This window comes from Urtica dioica, chromosome 11, assembly GCF_054948205.1.
Source record: "Urtica dioica subsp. dioica isolate 48M chromosome 11, U.dioica_male_clone48M_v1_H2, whole genome shotgun sequence".
In the NCBI taxonomy this organism is placed as follows: Eukaryota; Viridiplantae; Streptophyta; class Magnoliopsida; order Rosales; family Urticaceae; genus Urtica; species Urtica dioica.
This window is the reverse complement of record NC_142766.1, coordinates 13858046-13872775: the sequence shown is the minus strand read 5'-3', so window position 1 is coordinate 13872775 and position 14730 is coordinate 13858046. Positions and strand designations below refer to the sequence as shown.

Below are 14730 nucleotides of genomic sequence, written 5' to 3'. Positions count from 1 at the left end.
AACAAAAAAACAAAAAAACAAAAACAAAAAACCCTACATTACAGCTCTAACCTTTGTCTTCAATCTCAGCGCCACGCGCGACGCCGCCTTTGTCCACCACACGAATCTGCCGGAGTATCGCCGAGGACTCGTGGCGTATTAAAAATCTAAATAAATATCTAAGCATAATGTGAGATCTGTGGTCAGCTACATCACACGTGTTTAGCCCAAGTCAGAGCCACATCAGCAAGACAGTTAGAAATAACCGTCTCAGATATAGATATGCGCTATAAGTACTAGAAGGCTTAGACTTGGACGGTCATCAGATTCATTCGTGAGAAACAAACATAGAAAGAATAAGTGAGAGAATTACTTGTGAGAGTTTTCTAGAGAGAGAAGAACGAGATTGGGATCCCGGTTCTTAGGAAAACACTTAAGTGATTCTTGTATTGAGGAACGATCGGATTGTGATCGAACTCGGGGTTTTATTCTTTGGGGACTCAGTTTGTGTGTGGATTCTTGCGGGTAATTGTTTCTGAGCATAGTGGAGTTTGAGTTCTCGTGTCCTAGCTGGAGAAGGATCGTATTGATCCGAACCAGGATAAATCCTCGCGTCCATTTTCTTCTTTTTTGTTCTTGGCGCTCAATCACTCTAGATTGCTTGTGCAGGAAGTTATTTCTTTGTTTGTATTTTTGATCTGTTTAGCTGTGCGATTTCCAGTTTCCGTGTTGTTTACTCTAACACATAAAATAAACAAACCAGAAAAGCAAAGGAACCGCTTATGAAATTCAAAAAAAGATGAACACATAGAAGAAAATCGGCTATTCAATTCGATATTTACACAATAAAATTTATTCTTTGAAAAAAAAAATACATAACTGCCTATTTTACATGAGCTTGAATTTCATTTAAATTATAAATAACTACTTTCCTTTAATCAATATATCATCTCAGCGTAAGTGATTGAATTTAAATGGTAATAAAATAGTCAGACCTATACGATTAAGAAGTAATGCGTTATATCCCTTATTTGTTCTGTTTCAAACGCTGGCTCCAGCATACTTTTGCCAATTTTTATAGAAAGCATACAAAGGTTAGTCACGTAAATTTACTTCTTAGTAAAACGTCCACATCATCTAAAATGGCTATAATTGAAACTTTAGTGAAACGTTGGTTACTTTACAATATTAACGTTTTAAATGGCTCAGTTCGTGTACTTTTTCTAGAATTAATTAGTTTCATATAGAATAATAAAGTCATATGACAAATTTTATTAGAACAATTTATGCAAACTTTCTTCTTCTTCACATTGATGCAAGCCTTCTTCTTCCCATTGATGCAAGCCTTCTTATTCTTTCCACTTTCCATTGTAATAAACCGTTATCGTAGTCTCCGTCATTATCTACAATATAATAATTAAAAATTAAAATACTAGTGATAAATTTAATATAGAAATTTAGTAGATAAATCATATTTACTACTCTCTATTGTATAGGTCTATTTTGTTCTACAGGTCTACTCTAGCGCTCTACTGCATACATCAACCCTACTTCTCTACTAATCTACTGCAATTTACCCAGTTTAGTAGAGTTTGACGTTCATCTTCAACATTCGAAAATAAATTCAAACCAGGGTTTCATTGAGTAAGATACATATTTTTCTGGTTCAAATCTAACAAAGCTCTCAATCTAAAACAACAAAAAGAGTATCAAATCCTAAACTATAAAAATTTCATTGATGAATTGCTTACATAAAACACAAAGCCTTAATTTGTTTGAGATTTGAGTTTCTCTGTCGTCAATGTCGTCCAAATACAGTCTTATCGTCGCCGAAATGTCGCCGTCATCGCCAAAATGTCGCTGGAATGTTGAATGGCTCGGGGATTGGGATGGGCACGTGATTTTTCAGACCGTGATGTAGTTTTTTTAAAAATAAAATAAAAGAATGGTATATTTGAGAATGATGTATTATTTGTTTCTGAAGAGATATTCACTTAAAATTGAAATTTTAAGTGTAGATTCTAAACACTTTCAATTTTTAAAAGTAGAAAGTAGGGGTGTTCATCAAAACCGTCAAATCGAACAACCCGATCATCCAAATCAAACCGCACTCTTTTTTAAACCGCCCCATTAAAACCCGATAAAGTTTGGGTTGTAACCAACCCAAACCGCAATTGTTTCGGGTTGGTTTGGTTTTTTATAGTTGTGAGATTGAATTGATCCAAACCAACCCGATAGTGTTAATTCTTTAATTTTTTTTAAGATTGTAAATATTTTATATGTACTATTGTTAAAAAAATATCATTTTTCTAATAATATTATAATTAAATAAAAAAATACTTAGTATTATACTTTATTATTTGTGATTACATGAAAATTGAGTAGTTAAAAATATGCTTAAATTTTATTTTAATATGTAAATTTTCTAAAGATAAGTAAAATTTTGATTTTATTGGACAAAACTTTTTAGATATAATATACGTATATGATTTTCATTCGAGTTATAAAGTCATTTGTCGATAATTATAATCCGAAAAAACCAATCCAAACCAACCCGATTATTTTCTGGTTGGTTTGGTTTGGTTTTACATTTCAATCAGATTGGTTTGAATTTTAAAACTAAAAAATTAGTTGTAGCGTTTCGGATTTATATCACATGAAAAAAAACGACTAACCCAACCTGATTACATCCCTATTAGAAAGCTAATAAATTACCCATAAAAAAAATAATAAATAAAAATAAAATAAAAAAGAAAAGAAAAGAAAAGCACGGACTAAACTCGCGAACCAGACCACGCGAGCAAAACCAAAACTTGAACCCATAGAACATCGCGAGAGAAAGGCCGAAACATCTGAAAAAGAAGAAGAGAACGACGGGAAAACATTTGAGGTAAGGTTCGGGCTTATCTCTTTGTTTTTTCTCCGAAAATCGTTAAAGGAATTTTCTAGCGTTTGAACCCTAACCTCTTCTTTCTTCTCGGCAGTGGCTTTTAGGGTTCCGGCGAACGTTTTGGACAGCGAAGAGAGAAAAGAATCCCGTCCGAGCCTTTCACTTCGCTCAACCAGGTACCAACTCGAAAATTACAACTTAATTTGAAAGCTTTACACACTTAAAAATTAAAAAGAGATTGAAAAAACGGAACTTGTTCGGTGTGGTTTGTACCTTTGTTTTCAATACTTGAAACCGGACCTAGAGAAGTTTGTTTTCAATGCATTAAACTGGACACTGTTGTTTTCCGGTTTTCTACACTCTTCCATATATACACAGGCTTGTTTAGAGCAATAAAACATTAGCTATTTAAAATTTCCATTTCTTTCACAAGTAGAAACTACAGAAGTAATGAAAACTATAGACCCTATAAGGACGAGCAAATCTAAACAGAGAATCAAGATTTCTAAAACCATATCTGCAGAATCACAGCAAAATACAGAAGTTGCGAATTTATAAAAGCCATATCAGCACCAAATACACCAATGTATTATCAATCAATCAAACCACCAGTAATTTCACAAGTTGCATATCAAAGTCCGCCAATTTCTCATGTCCTACAACTAAGAACAGTTGGTCCGTAACTCCACTAGAAGCTTTCAATCTAACATTACCAGAATTTATACATCCGCAACAAAAGCACAAAAAATGTATCCATGGAATCACATATAGGTTAGTATTTATTAAAATCTTTCTTTCTCTTCTTTATTTTCCTCACAGAAATTACTCGATAATTCTCTCTCTCGTAACTCTCCGACTCGCACGAGAGCTCCCGGTAAGTCCCTCTGACTCCCACAAATGTGTTTGCTGACTCTTTCTTCTCTTGCCTTCCTTTCATTCTCTCTCTTAAATGTTTTCGGAGCATGATTGGCCGTCCTTTGCTTCTTGCCACCTTTAAAAACAGGTTTGAGTGTTTTCATTGCAGAATATTAGTCAGACTTTGGCACACATCCACAGACTACATATGGTCTTTGAATAGAGCCTGAGCTTGGCTCATCCTATTTGTGTTGTAATTGGCAAGATTTGATTAGGTTCAGATTTTGTTTCAGTGTGGAGTTTTATAGTTGTACTCTTGTTTTTATTTGAGATTGAAGTAGATTTAAATTTAATTTTCTGCCTTTTTTTTTTGTATCTATGAGTAATGCACATTTTTTGGATTGAAACAAGTTTAGACATTTTTGTTAGCTCTGCAATACACATACCAGCAAACCTGAAATCATTTCATAAATTAACAGAAAGTCATATCTTAGTAGAGCTAATTGCAATGTTTTTTGTTGAAATGCCAACACCTAAATACATTTAGATTTGTGTGTGATTATTTTAAGCTATTACAATATAGATTTATAAAAGAATTTAGCCAAGTCTGTTATAAGGTATAATAATGTGATTTGTTGCCATAAAAAGACAACTAAGGCACTTTATTTTCAACCAGAATACAATAAGTTACTTTGCTGCTTTTTTTTTTATGTAAGTATGCACTTTATTTTCAATCAGAATACAATAAGTTTGAACTCTGGTTATTAATGGAAAAAGTTATGTTCAGCATGTCGCTGAGGAAATACCTGGGTTGGTCAGAGGGAGATCTGATGAGAGCAGACTGTAAACCCTGCTCTAGATTGACGAGACACACCGCTGGAATTTTCTTCGTCGGCGGCGGATTGGCCGGCTGGGTTCTTTGCGCCCTGTATTACGGTAATTTTTTGTTTCACTTAAATTCAGCCCAAATCGCAGAGACTATGCTCATGTTGATGAACAAAGAAGAAGAAAGACTATAAGAGTGTTTTTTTATTTTTTATTTTTTATTTTTTATTTTGTGTAAAGCAGGTCCTAGAATTACGCTCCCAAGGAAGCTTCGATGGGGAACTTGTACGGCCGTAACGTGGACCTCCACAACAGCTCTTTTAGTTCGGTTGCTTAGTGCTGAGTGCGAACCCCAGAACATTGCTGCTTATGACAAGCTTAAATAACCTCTCTTCTTGTATTATTATTAATATCATTACTCGTTGTTTTCAAGGTGAATAAATCGCCAGGCCGGTTTGATTGCTTGTTTGTTTGGGAACTGAAATTGCATGAAAAGCTTGTTTGGTTCATAATTCATAAAGAGTGAATTCCTCGCCCTTGTTGCTTGTGTGAGGCATGAAATTTCGAGTTTTTGGTGAGTAAATTAAATGCTAACTCTAAAAATAATAATAATGCGGTAAAAATAACTTACAAAACAGTAGTTTCTCTCAAAATAAACAAAACCAACGTTCACAATTTATTAACTTTTAAAAAATAAAAAAAAAATAAAAAAATCTCATCACCACTCCGACGAAAAAGCCCACCAGTCACTCACTCACTCGTGCACGATACAAATTACAAAGTACAATTTATCTTTTCTCTCTCTCTCTCTCTCTCTCATTTCATGTTTTTCTTCGTCATCACCATCCTCGTCTCCTTCAATCCACCCCTGAAACCCTAACCCTTATCACTCCAAACCTCGTTCCTCTCGAAAATGGCCTCCTCGCCGGACAACGACAACGGCCACGACTACCACGCGCTCAACGGCGACGCCAAACGCCACGCGCCAAAGAAGCCTAGACTCTCTCCTGCCGAGCCCATCACGGAGGCCGAAATCCGGTCGGAATTCTCCCACCACGACCCCAAGGTGGCGCGTATCAACAACGGCTCGTTCGGGTGCTGCCCGGCGTCGGTGATCGCCGCTCAAAGGTCAATCCAGTCGCAATTCCTCGCCCAACCCGACCGATTCTACTTCAACGACCTGAAGCCCGGAATCCTCCGATCCCGAATGATAATCCAATCCCTAATCAACGCGGAGCACGTGGACGAGGTCTCCATCGTGGACAACGCGACGACCGCCGCGGCGATCGTCCTCAACCACGTGTCGAAGGGGTTCTCCGACGGGCGGTTCAGCCCCGGCGACGCCGTGCTGATGCTCCACTACTCGTACGGCTCCGTGAAGAAGTCGGCGGAGGCGTACATCACGCGCGCGGGGGGGCGCGTGATCGAGGCGCCGCTCCCTTTCCCGGTGTCGTCGGAGGAGCAAATCGTCTCGGCGTTCCGCACCGCCCTGGAGTCCGCGAAGGGCAGAGTCCGGCTGGCCGTGATCGACCACGTGACCTCGATGCCGTGCGTGGTGGTGCCCGTGAAGAGGCTCGTCAGAATCTGCCGCGACGAGGGCGTCGACCAGATCTTCATCGACGCCGCCCACGGGATCGGCTGCACCGACGTCGACGTGGCAGCCATCGGCGCCGACTTCTACACCAGCAACCTCCACAAGTGGTTCTTCTGCCCCCCCAGCATCGCCCTCCTCTACTGCCGCCGCCGCTCCAGCCCCCCCAACAAAGGTGACCCCTTAATCGCTCAAGTCCTTAACCATCATAAAATTTGGAAAATAGCTAATTCAGACGTTCGACAAATAGCCAACGTCTGTTAAATCTCAGATAAATAATATATACAAGTAGCTAGGTTTACAAGATTTAACAAACTTTGGGTATTTAGCAATGTCAAACGGTTTAAGCATTGTGGGGGCGGGCAGGTTCAGAGGTGCAGCCGCACCACCCGGTGGTGTCGCACGAGTATGGGAACGGGCTGGCGGTGGAGAGCGCGTGGATCGGGACGCGGGACTACAGCCCGCAGCTGGTGGTGCCGGCGGTGGTGGAGTTCATGGGGCGGTTCGAGGGAGGGATCGAGGGGATCAAGCGCAGGAACCACGAGGGGGCGGTGAAGATGGGGGAGATGCTGGCCGAGGCCTGGGGGACGGCGCTGGGCTGCCCCCCCGAGATGTGCGCCAGCATGGTCATGGTGGGGCTGCCCCCCTCCCTGGCCGTCTCCGCCGAGAGGGACGTCGCTGCGCTCAGGACCCATCTCAGGGACGAGTTCGGGGTTGAGGTTCCGCTTTATTACCGCCCCGCCAAGCTCGACGGAGACCTCACTGCCTACGCCCGCATTTCGCACCAGGTTTACAACAGGCTCGAGGATTATACCAAGTTCAGGGACGCCGTTAATGTCCTTGTTTCTCGCGGATTCACTTGCAGCCTCCTCTTTGATAAACAATGAGGTCATTCATTTCTAGTCTTTATTTCCATCTTTACTTGATGCCGGAACTGTAGACATACGCTTTCACACAATGTAGGACCTTCTTACGATTCTCGTAGATGAATAATGGTTGAAAAATGAGAAATTGTCCAATTTGTCACTAATTTCATAACATTATCTCACTTTCCACCAAAAGACTAATTTGGCCAAAATGCCACCATCTATATCAACAATGTTGGCATCTATTTTTGCTCTTCACTATTAGATGTCAACATTGTTGATATAAATGTCAACATTGTTGACATATCGATGGCATTTTGGGCCAAATTAATCTTTTGGTGGGAAGTGGGAAAATGTTATGAAATTGGTGACAAATAAGATAATTTCTCTTGAAAAAGGACTTCATTTCGTTAAATCTCGTTATTGAGCTTTTGGTAGTAGTTGAATATGAGAATCAAGGGGTTCTCTGTATTCTTTCCTTGAAAGCTATTGCTATTGGTCTGGGCATACAAATATGCCTCGTTTGATGGCATGCATGTAGGAGCAAGATAATCAGTGTTAGGAATCAGATTATTACCCGCTGCTGTTCATAAAACCCACGCACAACAATCACTATTGAGCTTCTGTGCATTGGACTTGAGAAAATTTAATTACTATGCGCTTCTAAATTTGATGGTGTATTTGACATTTGATTATTGTTTTTATTTTGCAGTTCAACGAGGATGAGTTTTTTTTTTTCTTCTTCTTCTGTGATGAATAACAGCAATGTTTTCCCTGCATCCCAATTTCACGATTTTGGCCGCTTGGATTGGTTTCGGTACCACCAGGACCAAAAAAAAAAGTTGCAGAGTGAAGTGCAAAAAGTGCATGTACTTGAGCTGGAGAGAATTTCATCGTGAGTTATTCTGATCTTAGTAAAATTCTAGTGAGATATCATAACCCTGTCGATTGACCTTAGCTTTGTTGTAAATGATCCGTGCCCATGTAACTCTGCTCCTATTTTCATTTTTTTTTTACCAATTGAAATAATAAGAGACTTGTTTAGTTAGCATCACTGGATATACAATAAAAGCCTGACTGTGACTTAGTCAACTATTTCCGGAGTTTAATCTTCCACATGCGTTGCTATGTTTACTTGTCACATGTTATGGTTATATTCGCGTGGAATATTCTGCTATTTTGTATCTCGTGAAATAATTTAAAATTGTTCATTAATGATGGCAATTCATCAGAATTATTTATTTGCATTAGCTTTTGCTCAAATTGTTTCAAGGGAGTCAGGCCATGGCTGAAAAGATATGCATTATTGTATAAAAGAACTTATTTACCAACATCCTTAACAATTAAGTGGAAATACTTTTTCTTTTTTCTTTTTTCTTTTTTCTTTTTTCTTTTTCTTTACTGTACCCAAAAGTTCTTCATAGCTTTGTTTGTACTTATAGTTTTAGTGAGGGTCTATTGCTCTGAAAGTTGGGTGCCCAACTCACATAACTCATACGTTATTATCATTTTCCGATCGAAATCTCTAATAAGAATTTAGCTTGCCCATTTATTTTATGTTGTTGTCTCTGCTTCTTAGGATTGAATCTCCTAGGAAGACTCTTTTTGGCATATCCAAACGAATTTCATTCCCTTTATATGCAATAGGTTGGACAGAACCGCGCTATGTGTTCACTACTGTATTTATTTCTTTATATTTATAACTTGGTGCATGTGCATGACGACCTTGCGACAACTTTAGGGTGGGGTTATGACACTTTATGACGACTTCATAAGAAAAATGGGATGCTTTGTTAATAGGAAAAAGAGTATTTTTTTTACCGTACCAATATAGACAATAATGCTCATCCGTGTAGTGTAGATATGTTTTGAGCTTCTTAAATGATAATTTTTCATTAGAAATTTTTATGAACAGATTAAAATGTTAGAAAAACAATCATTTAAAAATTATTTTGCTCAAAATTAATTTATAGAATAAAATATCACTAATTTAAGCAAATGTAAAAAGTGAAACTAAAATAGATTTATGAATAAACCTATCTCTGGTAGTCTATCATACCAAACATAATTTTGAAAACATATAAATACTCTTTTTTTTCTTTTACATATCGAAGTTATAAGTTAAAACAATCAACCTATGCTACTACTCCTATAACAGTTTTTTTAGGCAATAGAACATGTATTATAAATGATATAAGTTGAAATTACAAATTTTATCCATGGATGAATTTCTTCTAGATCAAAAGTAGTCCAATGTCAATTTCTTAGAAATTATATTGATGTATGTTGTATTAAGTAGCATACAAGTGGAGGTGTTTGAAATCATCAAGAGATCCTCATCTGACGAGCTAAAGCTTCATCAGCGAGCTGGGCGAGCTAAGGAGTTGAGCGAAACTGCGAGCTGAGCTGAGCGAGCTCCGAGCTAAGTTGAGCGAGCTCCGAGCTAAGTTGGGCGAGCTGGCTTGGTGCTTGCGTGACTCAAGTTTCTCGGATTCTGAAGACGGTTAGATCATCAGCGAGAGATTGCTTAAAGGACACGTCAGCGTAGCAGGGGTCTTTAAATACGGGATTGTTGAGATCTTTGTACACAGAACATATTCACAAACTATCTGAGTACACATCTGTGAGAAAAAGACTGAGAGAAAACATCGAGTGAGAGAGAACTGTGTTGAGATCAGTTTTGAAGATTTCAATTTGTATTCCGGTTTGTATTGTTCATCATCGTTGATAGTGGAACTACCCCAAGGCTGGACGTAGGTCATTTAAGACCGAACCAGGATAAATCCGGTGTGCTCCTACTTTATCTTTTACGTTCTTGTACATTGTGTTTGTATTGATCTGTTTCTTGCATCACAAGGCACTTCAGTTTCGAAGGCTTGTGTGTTTAACAGGGTCGAAAACGTAAATATGTGACAACTAAACTATTAGTAGATAAATAGACGATAAATTAGACGCATCATACTAAAAAAAGACTTGGATCTGTTAATTAAGGAGTCTCAAAACTTAGACTAGTGTATTTGTATGCGACTAATAGACAAATTCATATCTAAATAACTCAATAAGTCGATATGATAGACTCTGCTCCTGTGACTAAGAATCTAGCTCATAGATTTTATTTCAAATTCGCCATGATAGAACTTGCTAGATCGTGGACAATAGAGTCGTTGATGCAAATTAAATCACGTGGAAGCGAAAAATTAGCATTAACCTTGTACCGATTCGGTTGAGGCGGCTCTAATGATACTAATGAGGGATTTTGTGAACATAATGCCTCATTGTGCCAGTTGTAGTTGTGCACTCTATTTGAGCAACTCTAAATTCTTGAACGTATCTTTCTCTCGAAGCAGGAATCTGATTTGTCGACATGCTCTTACTTTTTTTTACAAATCATTTTGTGTTTATATTTATTATACCAAGAGAGACAAAAAAAAAAAAAAAAAAAAAAAGGATAGAACATCAATGTTGAACAAATTATAAATTGAATGGATGATATCTTATACAAATTTATGTTAAAATATGTATGAAACCCTGGTTTTACTGATGATACATTTCATATCTCCTTTGCAAGTTCATAATTTACAAGAACATGACTCCCTAATTCCCAAGTCAACTTTTTTTTTATCTCCTTTTCAAAAATGACATTAACTGCAAATCTAACCGGAAAAACATCTATTTTTTTTTAAGAAAAAAAAGGGGATAGTTACCGTGAAAAGAGTGCAACCTAAAAAAAATAAAATTGCTTAGAAAATAAAAACGGTAGCTACCATCAAGTAACCTAAAAAGTTTCCAAAAAATTATAAAATGGTAAGCTTAAATATGTCCAAAACTGTCTTTTTTCATCAATAAAACTGGTTTACCAAGTACCACTGTGTCAACAAAACACCAATAGCTCTTTCTAATTTCTATCTAGTATCTCTAATCACTTCGTACGGACCTTTTTAATTATTTATTATATAAATAGCAGGGTCATTTATATAACGAGTTCGTCGTCAGAAATAAAATTCAATTGTTTTTTTTTTTTTTTTTCCTTCCCTAAATACAAGCTTTTCCAATCCTTAGCTACATAAACAAGTCGTCTCTTCAATCCCGTTTCCCAATTAGTCGTCGAAGGTAACTAATTTCGCTTCACCCTACATTTATCTATTCTAGGGTTTGCGAATTTTGTTTTTCCCTCTATTCTTGAGTTTCTAGACAAATTTATGTGTAGCTTGAGGAATTAGGATTCAGCTGAAAAAAAAAGTAAAAAATCAGTGCTTTTTTCGATTTCTTTTTATTTATTTTTAATAACTGCGTTTTCGAACGATATTAGGTCATGGCTGCGACGAAAATCATCGCTATATGTCAGTCTGGGGGCGAATTTACGACGGCCAAAGACGGTGCATTGTCGTACAGAGGCGGCGATGCTCACGCCATAGACATCGACGACGGAATGAAGTTCGCCGATTTCAAGAAGGAAGTCTCTGAAATGTTCAACTGCAACATCAATTCCATGTCGATCAAGTACTTTCTCCCCAGAAACAAGAAGACTCTCATCACAATTTCCAACGACAAAGACCTAAACCGCATGATCAAGTTCCACGGAGATAATATGACCGCCGACGTTTACATCATCACCGAAGACGCCGTTCCTCCGGACGTTTCAAACATGCCCTGCAGTAGGTAGATTTTTTTTTTTTTTTTTTTTTTTAAACGTTTTTTGGTTGGTTTTTAGGTTGTTTGATTGGAGGAGATTTTGGGGTTTTTTTTTTTGCAGGTCGAGCAGGACGACCTTATCGGAGGCTGTGATTCCGATCGACGGTCCGCTATGCATAAACGACGTCGTTGGCGATACGACCCATACGAGCATGGCTATAGACATTCCGGAAGACCCGAACCACCACGAGTCCGGCGGCGGCGGCGGCACGGAAATCGAAGCCCCGGCGTTCTTCCCTCCTCTGGCGGACTCATCGGCGGCGGACGCGAAAGGAGCCCAGCAATGGCAGAACACCATAACGGGCGTGGGGCAGCGGTTCAGCGGGGTCCACGAGTTCCGCGAGACGCTGCGAAAGTACGCGATCGCCCACCAGTTCGCGTTCCGGTACAAGAAGAACGACAGCCACCGCGTGACGGTCAAGTGCAAATCGGAGGGCTGCCCGTGGAGAATCCACGCGTCGCGTCTCTCGACGACCCAGCTGATCTGCATCAAGAAGATGAACCCGGGCCACACGTGCGAGGGCTCGTCCGCCACCAACGGCCACCAGGCCACGAGGAGCTGGGTGGCGAGCATCATCAAAGAGAAGCTCAAGGTGTCTCCGAACTACAAGCCCAAGGACATCGTGAGCGACATCAAGCAAGAGTACGGGATTCAGCTCAACTACTTCCAGGCCTGGCGCGGGAAGGAGATCGCGAAAGAGCAGCTTCAAGGCTCGTTCAAGGAGGCGTACAATCAGCTTCCCCTCTTCTGCAATAGAATCATGGAGACCAACCCGGGGAGCCTCGCCACGTTCGCCACCAAGGACGACTCGAGCTTCCACCGCCTCTTCGTCTCGTTCCACGCCTCGATCTTCGGGTTCCAGCAGGGCTGCAGACCCCTCGTCTTCCTCGACGGCCTGCCCTTGAACTCCAAGTACCAGGGCACGCTCTTGGCCGCCACGTCGGCGGACGGCGACGACGGGGTTTTCCCGTTGGCCTTCTCCGTGGTCGACTCCGAGACGGACGACAACTGGCACTGGTTCCTCCTCCAGCTCAAGGCGGCGCTGCAGACGAGCTGCGCGATCACGTTCGTGGCGGACCGGCGAAAGGGGCTGAAGGAATCGATCCCCGAGGTGTTCAAAGGGTCGTACCACGGGTATTGCCTGCGCTACCTGAGCGAGCAGCTCCTGAAAGACCTGAAAGGGCAATTCTCCCACGAGGTGAAGCGGCTCTTGATGGAGGATTTCCACGCCGCCGCGTACGCTCCGCTGCGCGAGAGCTTCGAGAAGAGCATGGCGAACGTGAAGAGCATCTCCCCGGAGGCGTACGGGTGGTTGAGGCAGAGCGAGCCTCAGCACTGGGCCAACGCGTTCTTCGCCGGCGCTCGCTACAACCACATGGCCTCCAACTTCGGGGAGATCTTCTACAGCTGGGCCTCGGACGCCACCGAGCTCCCCATAACCCAGATGGTGGACATGATCAGGGGAAAGATCATGGAGCTCATATACACGCGGCGGACCGAGGCCAACCAGTGGCTCACCAGGATATCTCCGTCCATGGAAGAGAAGCTCGACACCCAGGCCCACAAGTACCGCGGCCTTCAGGTCCTCCTCTCGGACGGCTCCACCTTCGAGGTCCGCGGAGGCGACACCGTCGAGAACGTCAACATCGACCACTGGACCTGTAGCTGCCGCCTCTGGCAGCTGACCGGGCTGCCCTGCTGCCACGCCATGGCCGTCATAAGCTGCCTGGAACAGAGCCCGTACGATTACTGCCTCAGGTACTACACCACCGAGACGTATCGCCTCACCTACTCCGAGTCCATCCACCCGATCCCCAACATCGAGACCCCCGCGATGCAGCTCTGTTCCTCGTCTTCTCAGGCTCTGGTCACGGTCACGCCGCCGCCCACGCGCCGCCCGCCGGGTCGCCCCACCACCAAGAAGCAAGCCGTCCACGACTTGTCCAAAAGGCAGCTCCAATGCAGCCGATGCAAAGGCCTCGGCCACAACAAGTCCACCTGCAAAGAACCCCTACAGGATGTAAGTCAACAAATCCCTACATCTTTTAGCTATATGACTTATAGCATTTTGTATAATAGTCAACATTTTGTAAATTTTCTGTAAATAACCACCTTATTTACGACACTAAAAAAAAAAAAAAAAAAAAAAAGGCCGAAATGTTTTTGGGTATTTTTTGTCTTTTTGAGTGCCATAAATAAGGTGAGGTGACTATTTACAAAAAATTTACGAAAAGGTTGGCTTTAGCTATCTGGCAATTCTTAGACTTTCGATGGCTTATTTGACTAATTTTTTGTTTTTTTTATAATCTTTAAAACGTCTTAATCTTGTGATTTGTGGTGTGTTTTTTGTTCTTCTTCTTCTTAATACAGGAGGACTGTAACAATGTGGTGGAAGAAGCGTAAACTGTGCTTTTAACTGAGATTTGTGGGACGCCACTCTATAACTCAAAGGATCCAACCTCTCGCCTCCGCATGTATGTAAACATTTAGTTTTTCTCTTTTTTTTTTCTTAGTTGTAATTTGACTCCAATTCATATTCTGATATCATGAAGAGGTTGTCACCATTTGAAGTTTGTTAGTGTTAAATAAGTTAATTTTTTTTTTTTTTAAGTTAAAGAGTACGGATGTAGAACTAGTTGAGCGGTTGCTTCTCGGATCGTAGTACCACACACTTCTTGATAGTCTTTTTATGAGTGATTATATAGAGATGTATTTTTGGGAAAATATAGTTTATTATGGATATGGAGTTTGTTGGAAAACCTTCTATAAATGGGCCATACAGAGAGAGAGATTTAATGGGCACTTAGCAATTGCTTGCCCATGCATACGAGTGCTTAAATTACATGCCTTTTTGGGCAATACATGGTTTTTAGGTTTGGAATTCGGATGATCGAGAGATAGCATAAAACTTACATTGTAATGAATAAATAAAAATGGAACAGAAACAATGCTTTGTATATTGAGTTCTATGCGAAGTGTCATGATGCTGGAAAAAGTGCTGTATGGATAGAGATGTGCCTCTATTTTGTGG

At 40.7% G+C, this 14730-nt stretch overlaps 3 protein-coding genes across 6 annotated transcripts; all 3 read left to right on the top strand.

The window, feature by feature from the left end:
• The first annotated feature begins 2746 nt into the window (after positions 1-2746).
• LOC149381440 (40S ribosomal protein) lies at positions 2747-5010 on the top strand. Of its 3 annotated transcripts, XM_089630712.1 has the most exons (5): positions 2747-2869; positions 2964-3045; positions 3689-3743; positions 4513-4660; positions 4793-5010. In XM_089630712.1, exons 4-5 carry the CDS (start codon positions 4513-4515, stop codon positions 4933-4935), a joined length of 291 nt encoding a protein of 96 aa, XP_089486838.1. In that variant the 5' UTR covers positions 2747-2869; positions 2964-3045; positions 3689-3743; the 3' UTR covers positions 4936-5010. The 3 variants fall into 3 exon arrangements, with proteins under 3 accessions (XP_089486838.1, XP_089486839.1, XP_089486840.1); XM_089630713.1 differs by lacking the exon at positions 3689-3743; XM_089630714.1 differs by lacking the exon at positions 3689-3743 and having other exon boundaries at positions 2753-2874.
• Positions 5011-5275: 265 nt separating this feature from the next.
• On the top strand, positions 5276-8101 carry LOC149381439 (Pyridoxal phosphate (PLP)-dependent transferases superfamily protein). The gene is made up of 3 exons (XM_089630711.1): positions 5276-6315; positions 6507-7028; positions 7719-8101. The coding sequence occupies exons 1-2, from the start codon at positions 5463-5465 to the stop codon at positions 7025-7027; spliced, it is 1374 nt and encodes a 457-aa protein (XP_089486837.1). The 5' UTR covers positions 5276-5462; the 3' UTR covers position 7028; positions 7719-8101.
• Positions 8102-10993: 2892 nt separating this feature from the next.
• Positions 10994-14445, top strand: MUG7 (MuDR family transposase). 2 transcript variants are annotated; one of them, XM_089600827.1, is made up of 4 exons: positions 10994-11116; positions 11316-11665; positions 11760-13719; positions 14070-14445. In XM_089600827.1, the coding sequence occupies exons 2-4, from the start codon at positions 11319-11321 to the stop codon at positions 14100-14102; spliced, it is 2340 nt and encodes a 779-aa protein (XP_089456953.1). In that variant the 5' UTR covers positions 10994-11116; positions 11316-11318; the 3' UTR covers positions 14103-14445. The 2 variants fall into 2 exon arrangements, with proteins under 2 accessions (XP_089456953.1, XP_089456954.1); XM_089600828.1 differs by lacking the exon at positions 10994-11116 and having other exon boundaries at positions 11514-11661.
• Positions 14446-14730: the final 285 nt, after the last annotated feature.

What these genes read in the sequence shown, in the direction of transcription:
- MUG7 (XM_089600827.1), top strand. Translation starts at nt 11,319, where the DNA reads ATGGCTGCGACGAAAATCATCGCTATATGTCAGTCTGGGGGCGAATTT. An exon ending in TCAAACATGCCCTGCAGTAG is followed by an intron (nt 11,666 to 11,759) that starts GTAGATTTTTTT and finishes TTTTTTTTGCAG; the next exon opens with GTCGAGCAGGACGACCTTAT. An exon ending in GCAAAGAACCCCTACAGGAT is followed by an intron (nt 13,720 to 14,069) that starts GTAAGTCAACAA and finishes TTCTTAATACAG; the next exon opens with GAGGACTGTAACAATGTGGT.
- LOC149381439 (XM_089630711.1), top strand. Translation starts at nt 5,463, where the DNA reads ATGGCCTCCTCGCCGGACAACGACAACGGCCACGACTACCACGCGCTC. An exon ending in CTCCAGCCCCCCCAACAAAG is followed by an intron (nt 6,316 to 6,506) that starts GTGACCCCTTAA and finishes GGGGGCGGGCAG; the next exon opens with GTTCAGAGGTGCAGCCGCAC.
- LOC149381440 (XM_089630713.1), top strand. Translation starts at nt 4,513, where the DNA reads ATGTCGCTGAGGAAATACCTGGGTTGGTCAGAGGGAGATCTGATGAGA. An exon ending in TCTTTGCGCCCTGTATTACG is followed by an intron (nt 4,661 to 4,792) that starts GTAATTTTTTGT and finishes TGTGTAAAGCAG; the next exon opens with GTCCTAGAATTACGCTCCCA.